This window comes from Scyliorhinus torazame, unplaced genomic scaffold, assembly GCF_047496885.1.
Source record: "Scyliorhinus torazame isolate Kashiwa2021f unplaced genomic scaffold, sScyTor2.1 scaffold_233, whole genome shotgun sequence".
NCBI lineage: Eukaryota > Metazoa > Chordata > Chondrichthyes > Carcharhiniformes > Scyliorhinidae > Scyliorhinus > Scyliorhinus torazame.
Genome location: NW_027307960.1, coordinates 10,433 through 31,740, shown reverse-complemented (window position 1 = coordinate 31,740; position 21,308 = coordinate 10,433). Strand labels below are relative to the sequence as shown.

General features: G+C 49.7%; 1 protein-coding gene across 1 annotated transcript in view; it reads left to right on the top strand.

Annotated features, from left to right (window-relative positions):
• The window catches only part of LOC140405785 (cell adhesion molecule CEACAM3-like), a 252,322-nt gene extending 243,570 nt beyond the window's left edge, over positions 1 to 8,752 (top strand). The window contains exon 5 of the mRNA XM_072494217.1: positions 8,325 to 8,752. Within this exon, the coding sequence (XP_072350318.1) occupies positions 8,325 to 8,370 (46 nt within the window). The 3' untranslated portion in view covers positions 8,371 to 8,752. The remainder of the gene's footprint in view (positions 1 to 8,324) is intronic.
• Positions 8,753 to 21,308: the final 12,556 nt, after the last annotated feature.

The window sequence follows — 21,308 nt, the reverse complement described above, 5'->3', positions numbered from 1 at the left end:
GTACAACCAGTCACTAATCTGAACTCCACAAGCCTTTTGTCAGTATGTGTGTGTGTGCATGTGTGTGTCTGTATGTGTGCATGTGTGTGTCTGTGTATGGGGGTGTATATGAGTGTGTATGTTTGTGTCTGTGTGTATGAGTGTGTATGTTTGTGTCTGTGTGCATGTGATATATGTGTGTATGCGTGAATATATGTTTGTGTGTGTATTTATGAGCGTGTGTATGTGTGTGAGTCTGTATGTGTGTATGGCCGTTCCCCTTAGTAACAAGTATACCGCTTTGGATACTGTTGGGGGGGGACTTACCTGGGATAAGCCATGGGGTACTGGTCTCTGGCACAGTCTGTCCCTGTTGCTCAGAAGGGAAGGGGGGAGAGGAGTAGAGCATTAGTCATTGGAGACTCCATAGTTAGGGGGATAGATAGGAGATTCTGTGGGAACGAGAGAGACTCACAGTTGGTGTGTTGCCTCCCAGGTGCCAGGGTGCGTGATGTCTCGGATCGTGTTTTCGGGATCCTTAAGGGGGAGGGGGATCAGCCCCAAGTCGTGGTCCACATAGGTACCAACGACATAGGTAGGAAAAGGGATGGGGATGTAAGGCAGGAATTCAGGAAGCTAGGGTGGAAACTTAGATCTAGGACAGAGTTATTATCTCTGGGTTGTTACCCGTGCCACGTGATAGCGAGGAATAGGGAGAGAGGAGTTGAACACATGGCTACAGGGATGGTGCAGGAGGGAGGGTTTCAGATTTCTGGATAATTGGGGCTCATTCTGGGGTCGGTGGGACCTCTACAAACGGGATGGTCTACACCTGGACCAGAGGGGTACCAATATCCTGGGGGGGAAATTTGCTAATGCTCTTCGGGAGGGTTTAAACTAGTTCAGCAAGGGCTTGGGAACCTGAATTGTAGCTCCAGTATACAGGAGGTTGAGAGTAGTGAGGTCATGAGTAAGGTTTCAAAGTTGCAGGAGTGTACCGGCAGGCAGGAAGGTGGTTTAAAGTGTGTCTTCTTCAATGCCAGGAGCATCCGGAATAAGGTGGGTGAACGTGCGGCATGGGTTGGTACCTGGGACTTCGATGTTGTGGCCATTTTGGAGACATGGATAGAGCAGGGACAGGAATGGTTGTTGCAGGTGCCAGGATTTAGATATTTCAGTAAGCTCAGGGAAGGTGGTAAAAGAGGTGAGGACTCGTCTACTGAGGTAGTATTGGCTGAGGTTAGAAACAGGAAAGGAGAGGTCGGCCTGTTAGGGGTTTTCTATAGGCCTCCGAAAAGTTCCAGAGATGTAGAGGAGAGGATTGCAAAGATGATTCTGGATAGGAGCGAAAGCAACAGGGTAGTTGTTATAGGGGACTTTAACTTTCCAAATATTGACTAGAAACGATATAGTTTGAGTACATTAGATGGGTCCGTTTTTGTCCAGTGTGTGCAGGAGGGTTTCCTGACACAGTATGTAGATAGGCCAACGAGAGGCAAGGCCATATTGGATTTGGTACTGGGTAATGAACTGGGACAGGTGTTAGATTTGGAGGTAGGTGAGCACTTTGGTGATGGTGACCACAATTCGATTACGTTTACTTTAGCGATGGAAAGAGATAGGTATATACCGCAGGGCAAGAGTCATATCTGGGGAAAAGGCAATTATGATGCGATGAGGCAAGACTTAGGATACATCGGATGGAGAGGAAAACTGCAGGGGATGGGCACAATGGAAATGTGGAGCTTGTTCAAGGAACAGCTACTGCGTGTCCTTGATAAGTATGTACCTGTCAGGCAGTGAGGAAGTGGTCGAGCAAGGGAACCGTGGTTTACTAAGGCAGTCGAAACACTTGTCAAGAGGAAGAAGGAGGCTTATGTAAAGATGAGACATGAAGGTTCAGTTAGGGCGCTCGAGAGTTACAAGTTAGCTCGGAAGGACCTAAAGAGAGAGCTAAGAAGTGCCAGGAGGGGACATGAAATGAAATGAAATGAAAATCGCTTATTGTCACAAGTAGGCTTCAAATGAAGTTACTGTGAAAAGCCCCTAGTCGCCACATCCCGGCGCCTGTTTGGGAAGGCTGTTATGAGAAGTCTTTGGCAGGTAGGATCAAGGATAACCCTAAAGCTTTCTATTGATATGTCAGGAATAAAAGAATGACTAGGGTAAGAGTAGGGCCAGTCAAGGACAGGAGTGGGAAGTTGTGCTTGGAGTCCGAGGAGATAGGAGAGGTGCTAAATTAATATTTTTCGTCAGTATTCACACAGGAAAAAGACAATGTTGTCGAGGAGAATACTGAGATTCAGGCTACTAGACTAGAAGGGCTTGAGGTTCATAAGGAGGAGGTGTTAGCAATTCTGGAAAGTGTGAAAATAAGATAAGTCACCTGGGCCGGATGGGATTTATCCTAGGATTCTCTGGGAAGCTAGGGAGGAGATTGCTGAGCCTTTGGCCTTGATCTTTAAGTCATCTTTGTCAACAGGAATAGTGCCAGAAGACTGGAGGATAGCAAATGTTGTCCCCTTGATCAAGAAGGGGAGTAGAGATAACCCCGGTAACTATAGACCAGTGAGCCTTACTTCTGTTGTGGGAAAAATCTTGGAAAGGTTTATAAGAGCTAGGATGTATAATCATCTGGAAAGGAATAATTTGATTAGAGATAGTCAACGCGGTTTTGTGAAGGGTAGGTCGTGCCTCACAAACCTTATAGAGTTCTTTGAGAAGGTGACCAAACAGGGGATGAGGGTAAAGCAGTTGATGTAGTGTATATGGATTTCAGTAAAGCGTTTGATAAGGTTCCCCATGGTGGGCTACTGCAGAAAATACGGAGGCATGGGATTCAGGGTGATTTAGCAGTTTGGATCAGAAATTGGCTAGCTGGAAGAAGACAAAGGGTGGTGGTTGATGGGAAATGTTCAGACTGGAGTCCAGTTACTAGTGGTGTACCACAAGGATCTGTTTTGGGGCCACTGCGGTTTGTCATTTTTATAAATGACCTGGAGGAGGACGTAGAAGGATGGGTGAGTAAATTTGCAGATGACACTAAAGTCGGTGGAGTTGTGGACAGTGCGGAAGGATGTCACAAGTTACAGAGGGACATAGATAAGCTGCAGCGCTGGGCTGAGAGGTGGCGAATGGAGTTTAATGCAGAAAAGTGTGAGGTGATTCATTTTGGAAGGAATAACAGGAAGACTGAGTACTGGGCTAATGGTAAGATTCTTGGCAGTGTGGATGAGCAGAGAGATCTCGGTGTCCATGTACATAGATCCCTGAAAGTTGCCACCCAGGTTGAGAGGGTTGTTAAGGCGTACGGTGTGATAGCTTTTATTGGTAGAGGGATTGAGTTTAGGAGCCATGAGGTCATGTTGCAGCTATACAACTCTCTGGAGCGGCCGCATTTGGAGTATTGCGTGCAATTCTGGTCGCCGCATTATAGGAAGGATGTGGAAGCATTGGAAAGGCTGCAGAGGTGATTTACCAGAATGTTGCCTGGTATGGAGGGAAGATCTTATGAGGAAAGGCTGAGGGACTTAAGGCTGTTTTCGTTAGAGAGAGAAGGTTAAGAGGTGACTTAATTGAGGCATACAAGATGATCAGAGGATTGGATAGGGTGGACAGTGAGAGCCTTTTTCCTCGGATGGTGATGTCTAGCACGAGGGGACACAGCTTTAAATTGATGGGAGATAGATATAGGACAGATGTCAGAGGTAGGTTCTTTACTCAGAGAGTAGTAAGGGTGTGGAATGCCCTGCCTGCAACAGTAGTGGACTCGCCAACACTAAGGACATTCAAATGGTCATTGGATAGACATATGGACGATAAGGGAATAGTGTAGATGGGCTTTAGAGTGGTTTCACAGGTCGGCGCAACATCGAGGGCCGAAGGGCCTGTACTACGCTGTAATGTTCTATGTTCTATGTATGGGTGTGTGTGAATACGTGTGTGTATGAGTGTGTGAGTATGTGTTAGTATGGTGTCTGTGTGAGTGTGTGAGCGTATGTGTGTGTGTGTGCATGTGTGTATGAGAGTTTCTGTGTGTGAGTTTGTGAGTGTTTGAGAGAGTCTGTGCGTGTATGTGTGATAGTGTGTGTAAATGTGCGTGTGAGACTGAGCATGAGTGTGTGTGTGATTGTGTATGCGGGTGTGTATGAGTGTAAGTGTGTGCGTGTATGAGTGTGTTTGCGCGAGTGTGTGTGTGTGTTAAGTGTGTGAGTGAATGAGTGTTTATGAGCGTGTGAGTGTGCGTGTGAGTCTGAGTGTGTGTGTGCGCATGTGTGAGAGTGTGTGTGTGAGTGAATGTGTTTGTGTGTCTGTGTGTCGGTGTGTGTGTTAGTGAGTGTGTGTATGAGTGTGAGACTGAGCATGAGTGTGTGTGTGTGTGTGTATGAGAGTGCATGTGTGCGACTGTGAGTGTGTATGAGTGTTTGTAAGGGTGCATGTGTCTGAGTGTGGGTGTGTCTTGTGTGCAAGTGAGTGTGTGTATTAGTGTGTGTGTGATTGTGCATGTTTGAGTGTGGGTGTGTGAGTGTGAGGCTTTGTGTGAGTTTGAGTGTGTGTGTGAGGGTGTGTATGAGTGTAAGTGTGTGCGTGTACGAGTGTGTGTTAAGTGTGTGAGTGAATGAGTGTGTACGAGTGTGTGTGTGTGTGTCTGTGAGTGTGTGTGTGCGCATGTGTGAGTGTGTGTTTGTGTGTCGGTGAGTGTGTGCGTGTGTGTGTTAGTGAGTGTGTGTGTATGGATGTGTGTGTGTTTATAAGTGTGGGTGTGCGTGTGGGTGTGTATGAGTGAGACTGAGCATGAGTGAGTGTGTGCATGTGTGTGACTGTGAGTGTGTATGAATGTTTGTAAGGGTGCATGTGTCTGAGTGTGTCTGTGTGCAAGTGTGTGTATGTGAGTGTGTGTGTATTAGTGTGTGTGTGATTGTGCATGTTTGAGTGTGGGTGTGGGTGAGTGTGTGAGGCTTTGTGTGAGTATCAGTGAGTTTGAGTGTGTGTGTGAGGGTGTGTAAGAGTATATGTGAGTGTGTGTGCATGTTTGTGAGTGTGAGTGAATGTGTGTGTCTGTGTATCCGTGTGTGTGGGGGGTATGAGTGTGTGGCTGTGTGTGTGGGTGTGTATGAGTATGTGTGTGTGTGTGTGAGGGTGTGTGTGCATGTGTGACTGAGTGAATGTGTGTGTCTGTGTGTGCCGGTGAGCATGTGTGTATGAGTGTGTCAGTGAGTGAGTGTGTATGAATGGGTGTGTGAGTGAGTGTGTGAGTGAGTGTGTGAGGGTGTGTGTGTATGAGTGTACGGGTGTGTGTGTGAGTGGGTGCTAGTGTGTGAGCGTTGGTGTGTGTGAGCATGTGTGGGTGTGTGTATATGTGTGTGTGTGTATTTGTGTGTGTGTGTGTATTTGTGTGTGTGTGTGAGAGAGCGTGTGTAAGTGTGTTAGTATGGTGTGTGCATGTGTGTGTGTATGAGTATGGTGTGTGTATGAACGCATGTGTGAGTGAGTGTTTGTGTGTGACTGTGTTAGTATGATGTGTGAGTGTGTATGAGTGCATGTGTGTATGTGAGAGTTTGTGGGTGAGAGTTTGTGTTTGAGAGTTTGTGTGTGTGTATGAGTGTGAGACTGAGCATGACTGTGTGTGTATGAATGTGTATGAGAGTGCATGTGTGTGACTGAGTGTGTATGAGTGTTTGTAAGTGTGCGGGTGTGGCAGTGTGTGTGTCCGTGAGTGTGTGTGAGTGAGTGAGTGTGTATGTGTGGGTGTGTGAGTGAGTGTGTGTGCGTGTGTATGAGTTTGCAAGTGTGTGTATGAGTTTGCGAGTGTGTGTGTGTATGAGGATGTGTGGGAATGTGTGTGGGTGTGTATCGGTGTGTATGAGTATGTGGGTGTGTGTGCGAGTGTGTATGAATGTGTGTGTGTGTGTGTGTATGTGATTGTGTGTGGGTGTGAGCGGGTGTGTGTATGAGTGTGGGTGTGTGTATGTGTGTGGATGTGTGTGTGTGTGCAAGTGTGTGTGTATGAGTGTGGGGGTGTGTGTATGTGTGAGTGTGAGGCTGTGTGTGTGTGCGCAAGTGTGGGTGGGTGTATGTGTGTTTATGAGTGTGTGTGAGTGAGTGTGTGTGTGTATGAGTGTGTGAGGCTGTGTGTGTTTGAGTGTGTGTGTGTGTGGGTCTGTGTTTGAGTGTGCGTGAGTGTGCGTGGGTGTGCGTGGGTGTGAGTGTGCGTGGGCGTGGGTGTGAGTGTGCGTGTGTGAGTGTGTGTGTGAGTGTGTGTGGGTATGAGTGTGTGTGGGTATGAGTGTGTGTGGGTATGAGTGTGTGTGGGTATGAGTGTGTGTGGGTATGTGTGTGTGTGTGGGTGTGTGAGGGTGTGTGTGTAGGTGTATATGAGTATGTGGGTGTGGGTGTGTGTGTGTGGGGGGGTGTTTGTATGAGTGGGTGGGTGTGTGTATGAGTGTGAGTGTATGAGTGTGTGGTGTGCATGAGTGTGTATGATTGTGTGTGTGTGTGTGTGTATGAGTGTATGAGTGTGTGGGTGTGTGTATGAGTGTGGGGGGGTGTTTTTGAAAACTCACCACTATTCTTAGAAGTCCCCCTATACCAATAAGGGCCGACATTCTAAATGGTGATCAGGGATTCTCACTCCCCGACTCCGATGCAAGCTTCAGTGGGTGCTATTCAGGTCAAACTATGTTTTCAAGTTATCCCCCGGTATAACCCATAACTTCACCGAAGATTTCATCTAATTACCACTTAGTAGCATCGATCCTGGGTCCCGCATTGCTAAGTAAGTAAAGTAGACTATAGCCACTGTTTCAGGTTAAAACTTTTAAGTTATTTTATTATTATGTATATTTTTTTCTCTTTTTAAAAGATGCAATCACTGTCTTTACAGAAAAGTAAAAAGACCTTGCTTCTGGGTCCTTCTGGGTGGTTGAAGGGACCTTCAGGCCCACCTTGACAATCCATCTTCTTTAAAGTCTGGTCTTCTTTAGATGTAATCGCTGATGAGCTCGGTTGCTGTGTCCTGTCTTTCCCATGTACAGAGCTGTGAGAGCTATCTCTGAGCTGACTCTGCCTACTTTTTAAATTCTAGTCTTCCTTAGATGTATTAGCTATTTTAGCTCGGCTGCTCTGCCCTGTCTCTTTCCCATGACCGAGCTGACTGTAATCTGACTCTGCTTCTCCCCTCTCTCTCTCTCTGAGTTCTGGTTCTGGGTAGTTCCTGCTCTGGTCTCTCGGTTTATATTCGCTTTCTAACAATTACGTTTTTATGACGTTATTGTAAAGTAACTCTTATTTTCTTTGATTGTAAAAAGTATCTTTTGATCTAAACCTTTTAATCCAACTAAGTATTGATTTTGACATGACTTCATCGCGTTGATCTGATCACATTGTTTCCTTTGTGATGTTCAAAATGCTTTGACTTCAAGAGGTGTTACTTTTAATTCCTGTCATTTCTATAGTTTCATTTTCCAATTGTGTCCTCAGCTCAATTTTGACTTTGATTTTGGCTTTGAATTATGTTTCTCGTAGACTGAGAGCCTCCAGTTTTCTTTAATTTACCTGGAATTAGCAACTTTTCACACCTAGAATTATCACCAAATTCAACTGAACCTGATCCATTCTTTTCCAGCTGCTTACTAAGACAGTTACTTTCAATGAAGGTGTGAGCCATTGTCTTTGGCTTCATTCAAAATCCTGTTTGTCTTGTTTGAGGGGCTGGTTTAGCACACTGGGCTAAATCGCTGGCTTTTAATTCCTGTACCAGCCTCCCCGAACAGGCGCCGGAATGTGGCGACTAGGGGCTTTTCACAGTAACTTCATTGAAGCCTACTTGTGACAATAAGCGGTTTTCATTTCATTTAATTTCAATGCTGAGCCTGTTTGACCAAGGATATCTACATTTTACAATCCTTTCCTGGCAGCTGCTGTTAACCCTTTGTGGGATCTTTCCCTGTATCCTCTCATGTGTCTCTCAGACCAGATATTGCCAGACTTCCATGTTTCCAATTACACATCTTTCCATATTTTCAATAACAGGTGGGGGGGTGGGGGTGGAGACTTGGGACTATATCGGGGGGGGAAAGGGTCGATCAATGGATGTCTGTGGGTGAGGGGGAGGTGTCCTGGATTGGGTTGATGAGTGATTCGATGGTGTCAGTGTTGGGGTTGGAGGGGGTACATGTTGGCTTTCCCACACCCTCTCCAGCCTGAGTAAAGGCAGCATCTTTGCAGGTACTTTTGCTGTTCAACCCTGGCGTCCACGGCTAATCCCACTCATTCCCTCCATCTTATAATCACACCCAGCAGAGTGTCTTCAATTTCCGCTAACATATTCCATTTTTATTTTGCAGGTATCGCTGTCACGTTCCTCCAGCAGTGACCAGAATTCATCAGTAACCGTGTCTGGGGCATATGCAGGGAATTATTCAGGCTGAGGATCCAGGAGTTAAACTAACAAGGCAGTTATATTGTACCAAATTCCGTGATCATGCAAACTGCTGCGAGATGATGGTATAAATGTATTGCTGAAAACGGAGCCATGCGCCACATGGCCTCTTGCTGTGTTTATCAGACGGTCAATCTGGTGGACATCCTGTTTAACTGAAGCTCGTTGGACAACTCCTGTTGATCTGTGGAAGCAACACAGCGGCTGTGAAATGGAAATATAAAAGAGGAACTAAAGAATATTGTTCAGCGGGCAATAAGATTGGAGGGAGCTGGTTGTGCCAGTTGTTTATATGAAACCATGTGTGTATCTATTAAAATACATCTGCCAGTACTCTACCCATTCACGTATTATTGTTTAACAAGCTGAATGCTGCACAGTACTGAACCTGGATAACTTACTGAAAGATTTGGGAATTCAGAATCTATTTACAAACAAGATTATTACAGTTGAATATTTCCAGCTCGTCACATGGCCCAGAGTCCCCGTCATAATTCGAAGAACTTCTCTCCCTCTCTCAGCCTTCTTCCTATAGGCCTCCAAACAGGGAGTGGTAAGGTCGGGAATGTCATTAAACAGGAAATTCCAGACACGTAACAGTAATCGGGTGTAACAGGCGGTAACGAAGGCTAAGGTGCAACAGGCGGTAACGAAGGCTAAGGTGCAACAGGCGGTGGCTAAGGTGCAGCAGGCGGTAACGAAGGCTAAGGTGCAACAGGCGGTAACGAAGGCTAAGGTGTAACAGGCGGTAACGAAGGCTAAGGTGCAACAGGCGGTAACGAAGGCTAAGGTGCAGCAGGCGGTGGCTAAGGTGCAGCAGGCGGTAACGAAGGCTAAGGTGCAACAGGCGGTAACGAAGGCTAAGGTGCAGCAGGCGGTAACGAAGGCTAATGGTGTCCTGGCCTTCGTTGCGAGAGGTTTTGAGTGTAGAAGCAGGGATGTGTTGCTGCAATTGTACAGGGCTTGGTGAGGCCACATCTGGAGTATTGTGGGCAGTTTTGGTCTCCTTCTCTGAGGAAGGAAGTTCTTGCTCTCGAGGGAGCGCAGCGAAGGTTTACCAGACTGATTCCTGGGATGGCGGGACTGTCATATGAGGAGAGATTGACTCGGTTGGGATTGTTCTCGCTGGAGTTCAGAAGAATGAGGAGTGATCTCAAAGAGACTTATAAAATTCTAACAGGACTGGACAGGATAGATGCAGGGAAGATGTTCCCGATGGTGGGTGTCCAGAACCAGGGGTCGCAGTCTGAGGATTCAGGGTAAACCATTTCGGACAGAGATAAGGAGACATTTCTTCACCCAAAGAGTGGTGAGCCTGTGGAATTCATTACCACAGGAAGTAGTTGATGCTCAGACTTTGAATATATTCAAGAGGCGGCTGGATACAGCACTTGGGGAGAATGGGATCAAAGGCTATGGGGTGAAAGCAGGATTAGGCTATTGAGTTGGATGATTAGCCATGATCGTCATGATTAGTAAGTTTGCAGACGACACAAAGGTTGGTGGAATTGCGGATAGCGATGAGGACTGTCAGAGGATACAGCAGGATTTAGATTGTTTGGAGACGTGGGCGGAGAGATGGCAGATGGAGTTTAATCCGGACAAATGTGAGGTAATGCATTTTGGAAGGTCTAATGCAGGTAGGGAAAAGACAGTGAATGGTAGAACCCTCAAGAGTATTGAAAGTCAGAGAGATCTAGGAGTACAGGTCCACAGGTCACTGAAAGGGGCAACACAGGTGGAGAAGGTGGTCAAGAAGGCATACGGCATGCTTGCCTTCATTGGCCGGGGCATTGAGCATAAGAATTGACAAGTCATGTTGCAGCTGTATAGAACCTTAGTTAGGCCACACTTGGAGTATAGTGTTCAATTCTGGTCGCCACACTACCAGAAGGATGTGGAGGCTTTAGAGACGGTGCAGATGAGATTTACCAGGATGTTGCCTGGTATGGAGGGCATTAGCTATGAGGAGCGGTTGAATAAACTCGGTTTGTTCTCATGGAACAAAGGAGGTTGAGGGGCGACCTGATAGAGGTCTACAAAATTGAGGGGCATAGTCAGAGTGGATAGTCAGAGGCTTTTCCCCAGGGCAGAGGGGTCAATTACTAGGGGGCATAGGTTTAAGGTGCGAGGGGCAAATTGGGGGATACTGCTGTATCCTCTGACAGTCCTCATCGCTATCTGCAATTCCACCAACCTTTGTGTCGTCTGCAAACTTACTAATCAGACCAGTTACATTTTCCACCAAATCATTTATATATACTAGAAAGAGCAAAGGTCCCAGCACTGATCCCTGTGGAACACCACTGGTCACAGCCCTCCAATTAGAAAAGCACCCTTCCATTGCCACTCTCTGCCTTCTATGACCTAGCCAGTTCTGTATCCACCTTGCCAGCTCACCCCTGATCCCATGTGACTTCACCTTTTGTACTAGTCTACCATGAGGGACCTTGTCAAAGGCCTTACTGAAGTCCATATAGACAACATCCACTGCCCTACCTGCATCAATCATTTTAGTGACCTCCTCGAAAAACTCTATCAAGTTAGTGAGACACGACCTCCCCTTCACAAAACCATGCTGCCTCTCACTAATACGTCCATTTGCTTCCAAATGGGAGTAGATCCTGTCTCGAAGAATTCTCTCCAGTAATTTCCCTACCACTGAAGTAAGGCTCACCGGCCTGTAGTTCCCTGGATTATCCTTGCTACCCTTCTTAAACAGAGGGACAACATTGGCTATTCTCCAGTCCTCCGGGACATCCCCTGAAGACAGTGAGGATCCAAAGATTTCTGTCAAGGCCTCAGCAATGTCCTCTCCAGCCTCCTTCAGTATTCTGGGGTAGATCCCATCAAGCCCTGGGGACTTATCTATCTTAATATTTTTTAAGACACCCAACACCTCGTCTTTTTGGATCACAATGTGACCCAGGCTATCTGCACACCCTTCTCCAGACTCAACATCTACCAATTCCTTCTCTTTGGTGAATACTGATGCAAATTATTTATTTAGTACCTCGCCCATTTCCTCTGGCTCCACACATAGATTCCCTTGCCTATCCTTCAGTGGGCCAACCCTTTCCCTGGCTACCCTCTTGCTTTTTATGTACGTGTAAAAAGCCTTGGGATTTTCCTTAACCCTATTTGCCAATGACTTTTCGTGACCCCTTCTAGCCCTCCTGACTCCTTGCTTAAGTTCCTTCCTACTTTCCTTATATTCCACGCAGGCTTCGTCTGTTCCCAGCCTTTTAGCCCTGACAAATGCCTCCTTTTTCTTTTTGACGAGGCCTACAATATCTCTCGTTATCCAAGGTTCCCGAAAATTGCCGTATTTATCCTTCTTCCTCACAGGAACATGCCGGTCCTGAATTCCTTTCAACTGACACTTGAAAGCCTCCCACCTGTCAGATGTTGATTTGCCCTCAAACATCCGCCCCCAATCTATGTTCTTCAGTTCCCGCCTAATATTGTTATAGTTAGCCTTCCCCCAATTTAGCACATTCATCCTAGGACCACTCTTATCCTTGTCCACCAGTACTTTAAAACTTACTGAATTGTGGTCACTGTTACCGAAATGCTCCCCTACTGAAACATCTACCACCTGGCCGTGCTCATTCCCCAATACCAGGTCCAGTACCGCCCCTTCCCTAGTTGGACTGTCTACATATTGTTTTAAGAAGCCCTCCTGGATGCTCCTTACAAACTCCGCCCCGTCTAAGCCCCTGGCACTAAGTGAGTCCCAGTCAATATTGGGGAAGTTGAAGTCTCCCATCACCACAACCCTGTTGTTTTTACTCTTTTCCAAAATCTGTCTACCTATCTGCTCCTCTATCTCCCGCTGGCTGTTGGGAGGCCTGTAGTAAACCCCCAACATTGTGACTGCACCCTTCTTATTCCTGATCTCTACCCATATAGCCTCACTGCCCTCTGAGGTGTCCTCTCGCAGTACAGCTGTGATATTCTCCCGAACCAGTAGCGCAACTCCGCCTCCCCTTTTACACCCCCCTGTATCCCGCCTGAAACATCTAAATCCTGGAACGTTTAGCTGCCAATCCTGCCCTTCCCTCAACCAGGTCTCTGTAATGTAATGGCAACAACATCATAGTTCCAAGTACTAATCCAAGCTCTAAGTTCATCTGCCTTACCCGTAATACTTCTTGCATTAAAACATATGCACTTCAGGCCACCAGACCCGCTGTGTTCAGCAACTTCTCCCTGTCTGCTCTGCCTCAGAGCCCCACTGTCCCTATTCCCTAGTTCTCCCTCAATGCTCTCACCTTCTGACCTATTGCTCCCGTGCCCACCCCCCTGCCATTCTAGTTTAAACCCTCCCGTGTGACACTAGCAAACCTCGCGGCCAGGATATTTATGCCTCTCCGGTTTAGATGCAACCCGTCCTTATATAGGTCACACCTGCCCCGGAAGAGCTCCCAGTGGTCCAGATAACGGAAACCCTCCCTCCTACACCAGCTGTTTAGCCACGTGTTTAGCTGCTCTATCTTCCTATTTCTAGCCTCACTGGCACGTGGCACAGGGAGTAATCCCGAGATTACAACCCTAGAGGTCCTGTCTTTTAACTTTCTGCCTAGCTCCCTGAACTCCTGCTGCAGGACCTCATGCCCCTTCCTGCCTATGTCGTTAGTACCAATATGTACAACGACCTCTGCCTGTTTGCCCTCCCCCTTCAGGATGCCCTCTACCCGTTCGGAGACATCCTGGACCCTGGCACCAGGGAGGCAATATACCACCCTGGAGTCTCTTTCACGTCCACAGAAGCGCCTATCTGTGCCCCTGACTATAGAGTCCCCTATTACTATTACTCTTCTGCGCTTTGACCCTCCCTTCTGAACATCAGAGCCAGCCGTGGTGCCACTGCTCTGGCTGCTGCTGTTTTCCCCTGATAGGCTATCCCCCCCGACAGTATCCAAAGGGGTATATCTGTTCGAGAGGGGGACAACCACAGGGGATTCCTGCACTGACTGCCTGCCCTTTCTGGTGGTCACCCATTTCTCTGCCTGCACCTTGGGTGTGACCACATGTACATAACTGCGATCTATGACGCTTTCCGCCACCTGCATGCTCCTAAGTGCATCCAATTGCTGCTCCAACCGAACCATGCGGTCTGTGAGGAGCTGCAGTTGGGTGCACTTTCTGCAGATGAAGCCATCCGGGACGCTGGAAGCCTCCCGGACCTGCCACATCTCCCAGTCAGAGCACAGCACCCCTCTAACTGACATTGCGTCAATTAATTAAAATTAAAAAAAAAAAAATTTTAAATATATTTTTGTTTAAATGTCAAAGTTACTGCTAACTATCTGTTTCCTAGCACTAGATTTCTAATATAAATGCGAAAGCTAAATATAGTACTACAAAGAACAAAGAAATGTACAGCACAGGAACAGGCCCTTCGGCCCTCCAAGCCCGTGCCGACCATACTGCCCGACTAAACTACAATCTTCTACACTTCCTGGGTCCGTATCCTTCTATTCCCATCCTATTCATGTATTTGTCAAGATGCCCCTTAAATGTCCCTATCGTCCCTGCTTCCACTACCTCCTCCGGTAGCGAGTTCCAGGCACCCACTACCCTCTGCGTAAAAAACTTGCCTCGTACATCTACTCTAAACCTTGCCCCTCTCACCTTAAACCTATGCCCCCTAGTAATTGACCCCTCTACCCTGGGGAAAAGCCTCTGACTATCCACTCTGTCTATGCCCCTCATAATTTTGTATACCTCTATCAGGTCGCCCCTCAACCTCCTTCGTTCCAGTGAGAACAAACCGAGTTTATTCAATCGCTCCTCATAGCTTATGCCCTCCAGACCAGGCAACATTCTGGTAAATCTCTTCTGCACCCTCTCTAAAGCCTCCACATCCTTCTGGTAGTGTGGCGACCAGAATTGAACACTATACTCCAAGTGTGGCCTAACTAAGGTTCTATACAGCTGCAACATGACTTGCCAATTCTTATACTCAATGCCCCGGCCAATGAAGGCAAGCATGCCGTATGCCTTCTTGACTACCTTATCCACCTGTGTTGCCCCTTTCAATGACCTGTGGACCTGTACTCCTAGATCTCTTTGACTTTCAATACTCTTGAGGGTTCTACCATTCACTGTATATTCCCTACATGCATTAGCCCTTCCAAAATGCATTACCTCACATTTGTCCGGATTAAACTCCATCTGCCATCTCTCCGCCCAAGTCTCCAGACAATCTAAATCCTGCTGTATCCTCAGACAGTCCTCATCGCTATCCGCAATTCCACCAACCTTTGTGTCATCTGCAAACTTACTAATCAGACCAGTTACATTTTCCTCCAAATCATTTATATATACATTTATATATACTCTCCGATCTCTGGCTTAGATACCCCTCTAAATTATAATTAAGTAATTATGTTTAATTAGTTACCAATGCTTAATTTTTTTAATTTAGTGTAGATTCCCAACCAGCCACTCAGGCCACAGCTTTTCTGTGATGTCACTTCAGTTTCCCTCCCCCCCCCCCCCCCCCCCACACACAATTTGAAAAAGGTATAAAAGTAAAAATGAGTAAAAATCACTTACTTACCTTCTTACCTTCTGAGTGTCTTAGATGTTCTCAGGTTCTCTCGCTGACAGAGACTGCTCCTCCACCTCCGAACCTTGACCTGCACAATGCTAATAATATAATATAATAATATAATATGGTACTTACCTCACACCAATGGGTCTTATTATTAGGTTAGAGGAGGAGGGCGGGTGGGAGACACTACACGTGTAGTGTCTCGGGTTTCCTCTCCACCAGAATTTATTAGTTGGGGGGGGGGGGGGGGGTCTTCCCAGAAGTCCGCGGGTCGAAAAAAATAAAACAGAAAAGAAGTGTTTTTTAAAAAAGATACACTTACCTCCCAGAAATCACTTGCCCACCGCTCCCGCTGAAATCGACTGGCCTGCTCCTGTGAAGGTAAGAGTTTTTAAAGGATACACTTACCTCCCTGAAATCACTTGCGCACCGCTCCCGCTGAAATCGACTGTGTTCTTACAGGGAACAGATCAGTCCGAGGGGGAGTCGTTGAGGAGTCTGGTAGCTGTGGGGAAGAAGCTGTTCCTGTGTCTGGATGTGCGGGTCTTCAGATTTCTGTACCTTCTGCCTGATGGAAGGGTCTGGAAGATGCCAATGCCTGGGTGGGAGGGGCCTCTGATACTGCTGTCTGCCTTCCTGAGGCAGTGGGAGGTGTAGACAGAGTCAGCATTGATTTATTTTTAAAATATGTATTGAAAATGTTTCATTATAAATAAAATAATCTAAAACAATTCATTCCAGTTGCAATGACAAAGACAACGATCAATCAAAGGCACAAATTAACTAAATCCTTATCCCCACCAACAGACCCAGCGAAAAATAAGATCCTCTCCAACAGGGAGGAGGGAGGTGCCAAGGGGAAAGAGGGAAAAGCCTTGTGCGCAAAAGCGTGAATCTGAAAATATCTGAACTAATTGGTAGCATTTCTCCAAATGCTCCTTAAAGTGGGAAACTCCTCCACAGACAAGTCCCCAAACCTCTCCGAACCCCTCCCCTTTCATGACCTAAACACCAAGTCGAAACCCCCTGGCAGAAAGAGCCAGTAAAGACATGGACCGAAGTTTTAAATGCTTCCAGATTCTCAGGCTGGACACCACTACCGGATTCGAGGACAATGTTGCCGGAGAGAACATTGTCGATGCGGTTACTAATGCTTAAAGGCTGGAACCCTGACAGGAACTCACCTCCCTTTGGCCCCATATGGATCCTGGGTCACCAAACCACCCCAGTACCTTCTGAATATTGGCTGCCCAATAGTAAAATGGCCCATTGAGCAAAGCCAAGCCTCCTGATTGTCGATCTCTCTGGAGGAACGGCAGGCGGTTCCTTCTGGCCTTACCCGGCCAAATAAACGAGGACACCAACTTATTCATTCAGACAAAGAAGGACTTGGGGAGAAAAATGGGGGTAGGGGATGGGGGGGAAATAGAGGCCTGTGCGAGTGCAACACACAGCCAACTCCGAGACGAGGAATGCTCTGTGACCTCGCTTTGGATCCCAAAGAATTCTGATCCCTCCATGGGATAGGCTGATCTTACCCAAGATGGCAGCACCAAACGGGGTTGTGGGTAGATTATTTCTCCGACAGCTGAAAGAAACCAACTTCGCTGACCGGGCCGCTTTTCTCGGTGAGATCAGTCAGGACAATAAATAGAAATGTCGTTTGTTGACATAATTCTTCTTCCAGCTTCCAGACTGGGAAGCCCATGCCCAGTGCAGAGCTCACAAACACCAAAGGGCAAAAACCATCAGGGGGTGTGTATTTTTTTGTCAAATTCATTATCGGGATGTCGTGCGACGCCTGACGACCTGCACAAGCTGGGCACCATGAGTGAAGGTGTGCAAGGCGTTGAGCAGTCGGTGACGGCCATGGCTGAAGGTCTCAGTAGAATGTTCCCTCGCTGGGGGACGTGACCCAGTACCAGGCTGACCTTGATGACGTTCTGCGGGACATCTCCCAATCTCAAATGGGAATAGCTGACAACTTGTCCCGGTCACAGGTGGACGTTCTCGAGGCTATAGAGCATGTCCCAGTCACTGAGGAGCATCGACATGATGGTGTGGACCATGAGAGCTGGCACAACCAGATGATGCAGGGGCATCTGGGGCTCAAACCAGCTGCCCCAAGGTGAACCCCAGGACTCTCCGGGACCGCCCGAGATGAGGGGTTGCTGGATGCCAACTCAGATCCATCCTATGGAGTGGCGACAGCGGCTTGCCAGACCCTCACCGCTGCTGTCTGTCCTCCATCGTCCGGCTGGCCCTGCGATTCCTCCCGGGCTCATCCTCCAGCACCTCCTGGTCCGGTGGCTCCTTGTCCTCGTCCTTCTCCTCGGTGCTGGCCACATATTCCTCTCGCTCCACCTCCAGCACGTGGCCCCATTGCTGTGCCAGGTTGTGGAAGGCACAGCAGACCACCCCAAAGCGGGCCACTCTCTGGGGGGGGGGGGGGGTAGTCACCACTGATGTATTATACTGTATATATATGGGTTTTACGCTAAGGCCCCTGTACTGCAGGTACGGGGGTAGATCCCTGCCTGCTGGCTCCGCCCAGTAGGCGGAGTATAAATATGTGTGCTCCCAGTACAGCAGCCATTTCGTCAGCAGCTGTAGGAGGCCACACATCTCTGTGTAATAAAGCCTCGATTACTCTCTACTCTCGTCTTTGTGTAATTGATAGTGCATCAATTTATTACACAGAGATTTTTCAGAGATGGACCTCCGCATCGAGCCGGATCGCCTGCAGCTGCATCCTCCAGCAGACAACGCCAAAAAGGACTTCCACCATTGGCTAGCTCGCTTTAAAGCTTACATCGGGTCTGCACCAGACCCAATCTCAGAATCACAGAAGCTCCAGATTCTGTACCCGCGGCTGAGCTCCAACAATTTTCCCCTCGTCCAGGGGACCTACGCAGAGTCCATGGCGCTACTGAAGGAGAACTACGCTCAGCGGACCAACAAGATCTACGCCAGGCACCTCCTGTCCACGCGACGCCAACTTCCCGGTGAGTCTGTGGAAGATTTCTGGCGTGCCCTGCTCGCCCGGGTGAGAGACTGCGACTGCCAGGCCTTTTCGGCCACTGAACACTCGAACCTACTGATGAGAGACGCGATTGTTACGGGCATAGGGTCTGACTACATCCGCCAGCGCCTCTTAGAAGGGGCCACGCTTGACCTCGCGGCGACCAAAAAACTAGCGCTCTTGCTCACGGTCGCATCACGCCACGTACAGGCTTATGCCCCTGACCGCACGGGCCACCCCCCCCGGGGCATCATGGACCCCGCCGACGGCCACCCGATCGTGGACCCCATCAGCGACCGCCCTCAGCCAACCCTGTGCCGTGCGGCAGCCAACCAACCCCGGGGGACCCAAATGCCAATTCTGTGGACAGACAAAACACCCCCGGCAGCGCTGCCCGGTGGGGAGCGCGCTCTGCAAGGCCTGTGGCAAGAAGGGACATTTCACTGCAGTGTGCCAGGCCCGCTCAATCGCCGCTATTGTCCCGGCACCCCCCACGTGCGGCCAGTGGGCGCCGCCATCTTCCTCTCCTCAGACCACGTGCGGCCCGTGGGCGCCGCCATCTTCCTCTCCTCAGACCACGTGCGGCCCGTGGGCGCCGCCATCTTACCCGCCTAAGGACCCCTGCCTGTTGGGCACCTCATCGGGCCACTCATCGCCTGCAACCGCCGCCGACCAGCCGCGTCTCGCCTCCATCACGATCGACCAGTCTCGACCGCACAACCTCGCGACCTCTTCGACAAAGGTGAAGGTCGACGGGCACAAGATCTCCTGCCTTCTGGACTCCGGGAGCACTGAGAGCTTCATCCACCCCGATACGGTAAGGCGCTGCCCTCTCGCGGTACACCCCGCTAACCAGAGAATCTCCCTGGCCTCCGGATCCCACTTTGTGGCGATCCGGGGATACTGCATCGCCACCCTCACCATCCAGGGCGTAGAGTTCAGCAGCTTCCGCCTCTACGTCCTCCCCAACCTCTGCGCTGCCTTGCTACTCGGCCAGGACTTCCAGAGCCACCTCCAGAGCCTAACCCTGAAATTCAGCGGGCCCCTACCACCCCTTACTGTATGCGGCCTCACGACCCTTAAGGTCGACCCACCTTCCCTGTTTGCAAACCTCACCCCGGATTGCAAACCCGTCGCCACCAGGAGCAGACGGTACAGCGCCCAGGACAGGACCTTCATCAGGTCTGAGGTCCAGCGGCTGCTTCGGGAAGGTATCATCGAGGCCGGCAACAGCCCCTGGAGAGCCCAAGTGGTAGTGGTGAAAACCGGGGAGAAAAACAGGATGGTCGTTGACTACAGTCAGACCATCAATCGGTCCACGCAGCTCGCGCGTACCCCCTCCCACGCATATCTGATATGGTCAATCAGGTTGCACAGTACCGGGTCTTCTCGACAGTGGACCTGAAATCTGCCTCCCACCAGCTCCCCATCCGCAAGGCGGACCGCCCGTACACTGCGCTCGAGGCAGACGGCCGCCTTTACCGCTTTCTTAGGGATCCCTTCGGCGTCACCAACGGGGTCTTGGTCTTCCAACGGGAGATGGACCGAATGGTTGACCAGTACGGACTGCAGGCCACTTTCCCGTACCTGGATAACGTCACCATCTGCGGCCACGACCAGCAGGACGATGGTAACCTTTCCAAATTTCTCCACACCGTCAAACTCCTCCACCTAACCTACAACAAGGAGAAGTGTCTGTTCAGCACAAACCGATTAGCCATCCTCGGCTATGTGGTTCAGAACGGAGTTCTAGGGCCCGACCTCGATCGCATGCGCCCCCTCATGGATCTCCCCCTCTCCCAAGGCCCTCAAACGATGCCTGGGGTTCTTTTCGTACTACGCCCCAGTGGGTCCCTAACTATGCGGACAAGGCCCGCCCACTCATTCACTCCACCGGTTTCCCACTGACAACCGAGGCTCACCAAGCCTTTGACTGTATCAAGGCCGACATCGCCAAGGCCGCGATGCACGCGGTTGATAACGCTCCCTTTCCAAGTCGAGAGCGATGCATCAGACGTCGCTCTGGCCGCCACCCTCAACCAGGCAGGCAGACCCGTGGCATTCTTTTCCCGCACCCTCCATGCCTCCGGAATTCAGCACTCATCCGTCGAAAAGGAGGCCCAGGCTATCGTTGAGGCTGTGCGACATTGGAGGCATTACCTGGCCGGCAGGAGATTCACTCTCCTCACTGACCAACGGTCGGTAGCCTTCATGTTCAATAACACACAGCGGGGCAAGATCAAAAATGACAAAATCTTGAGGTGGAGGGTCGAGCTCTCCACCTACAACTACGAGATTTTGTATCGCCCCGGTAAGCTCAATGAGCCCACCGATGCCCTATCCCGAGGCACATGTACCAGCGCACAAGTGGACCGACTCCGGGCCCTACACGATGGCCTCTGTCACCCAGGAGTCACCCGTTTTTATTACTTCATTAAGGCCCGCAATCTGCCCTACTCCATCGAGGATGACATCTGCGACCGTCATCAAAGCCCTCAACACCATCTTCGTTCTGTTCGGTTTCCCCGCCTACATCCACAGCGACTGGGGATCCTCATTTATGAGCGATGAGCTGCGCCAGTTCCTGCTCAACAGGGGCATTGCCTCCAGCAGGACGACCAGCTACAACCCCAGGGGAAACGGGCAGGTGGAGAGGGAGAACGGGACGGTCTGGAGGGCCGTCCAGCTGGCCCTACGGTCCAGAAATCTCCCGGCCTCCCGCTGCCAGGAGGTCCTCCCCGACGCGCTTCACTCCATTTGGTCGCCCCTGTGCACCGCGACAATGAAACCCCCGCATGAACGTCTCTTTGCCTTCCCCAGGAAGTGCACCTCTGGGGTTTCGCTCCCGACATGGCTGGCAGCTCCAGGACCCGTTCTCCTCCGCAAGCACGTGCGGCTCCACAAGGCGGACCCGTTGGGTGAGAGGGGACAGCTACTCCACGCCAACCCGCAGTACGCCTATGTAGCGTACCCCGACGGCTGCCAAGACACAGTCTCCCGCAGGGACCTGGCACCAGCTGGGTCCCCACACCCCCCCCCTCACCACCCCCGGCGCCACCCACCCCTCCCCGGGCGAACCCCACCGCAGCCCCCGCTCCAGGACAATCCGTCCTCCCGGGGATGAAGAAGATTTCGACACACTCCCAGAGTCACCGAAGACCAAGCCGCCGCCGGAGTCACCACCAGCTCTGCGGCGCTCTCGCCGACAGATCAACGCGCCCGACCGCCTGAATTTGTAATATTCTCTGTGAGTTTTAAAAAGCAACTTGTCTGAAAATAGTTTTCCACCAACCCCCTCCTCCCGC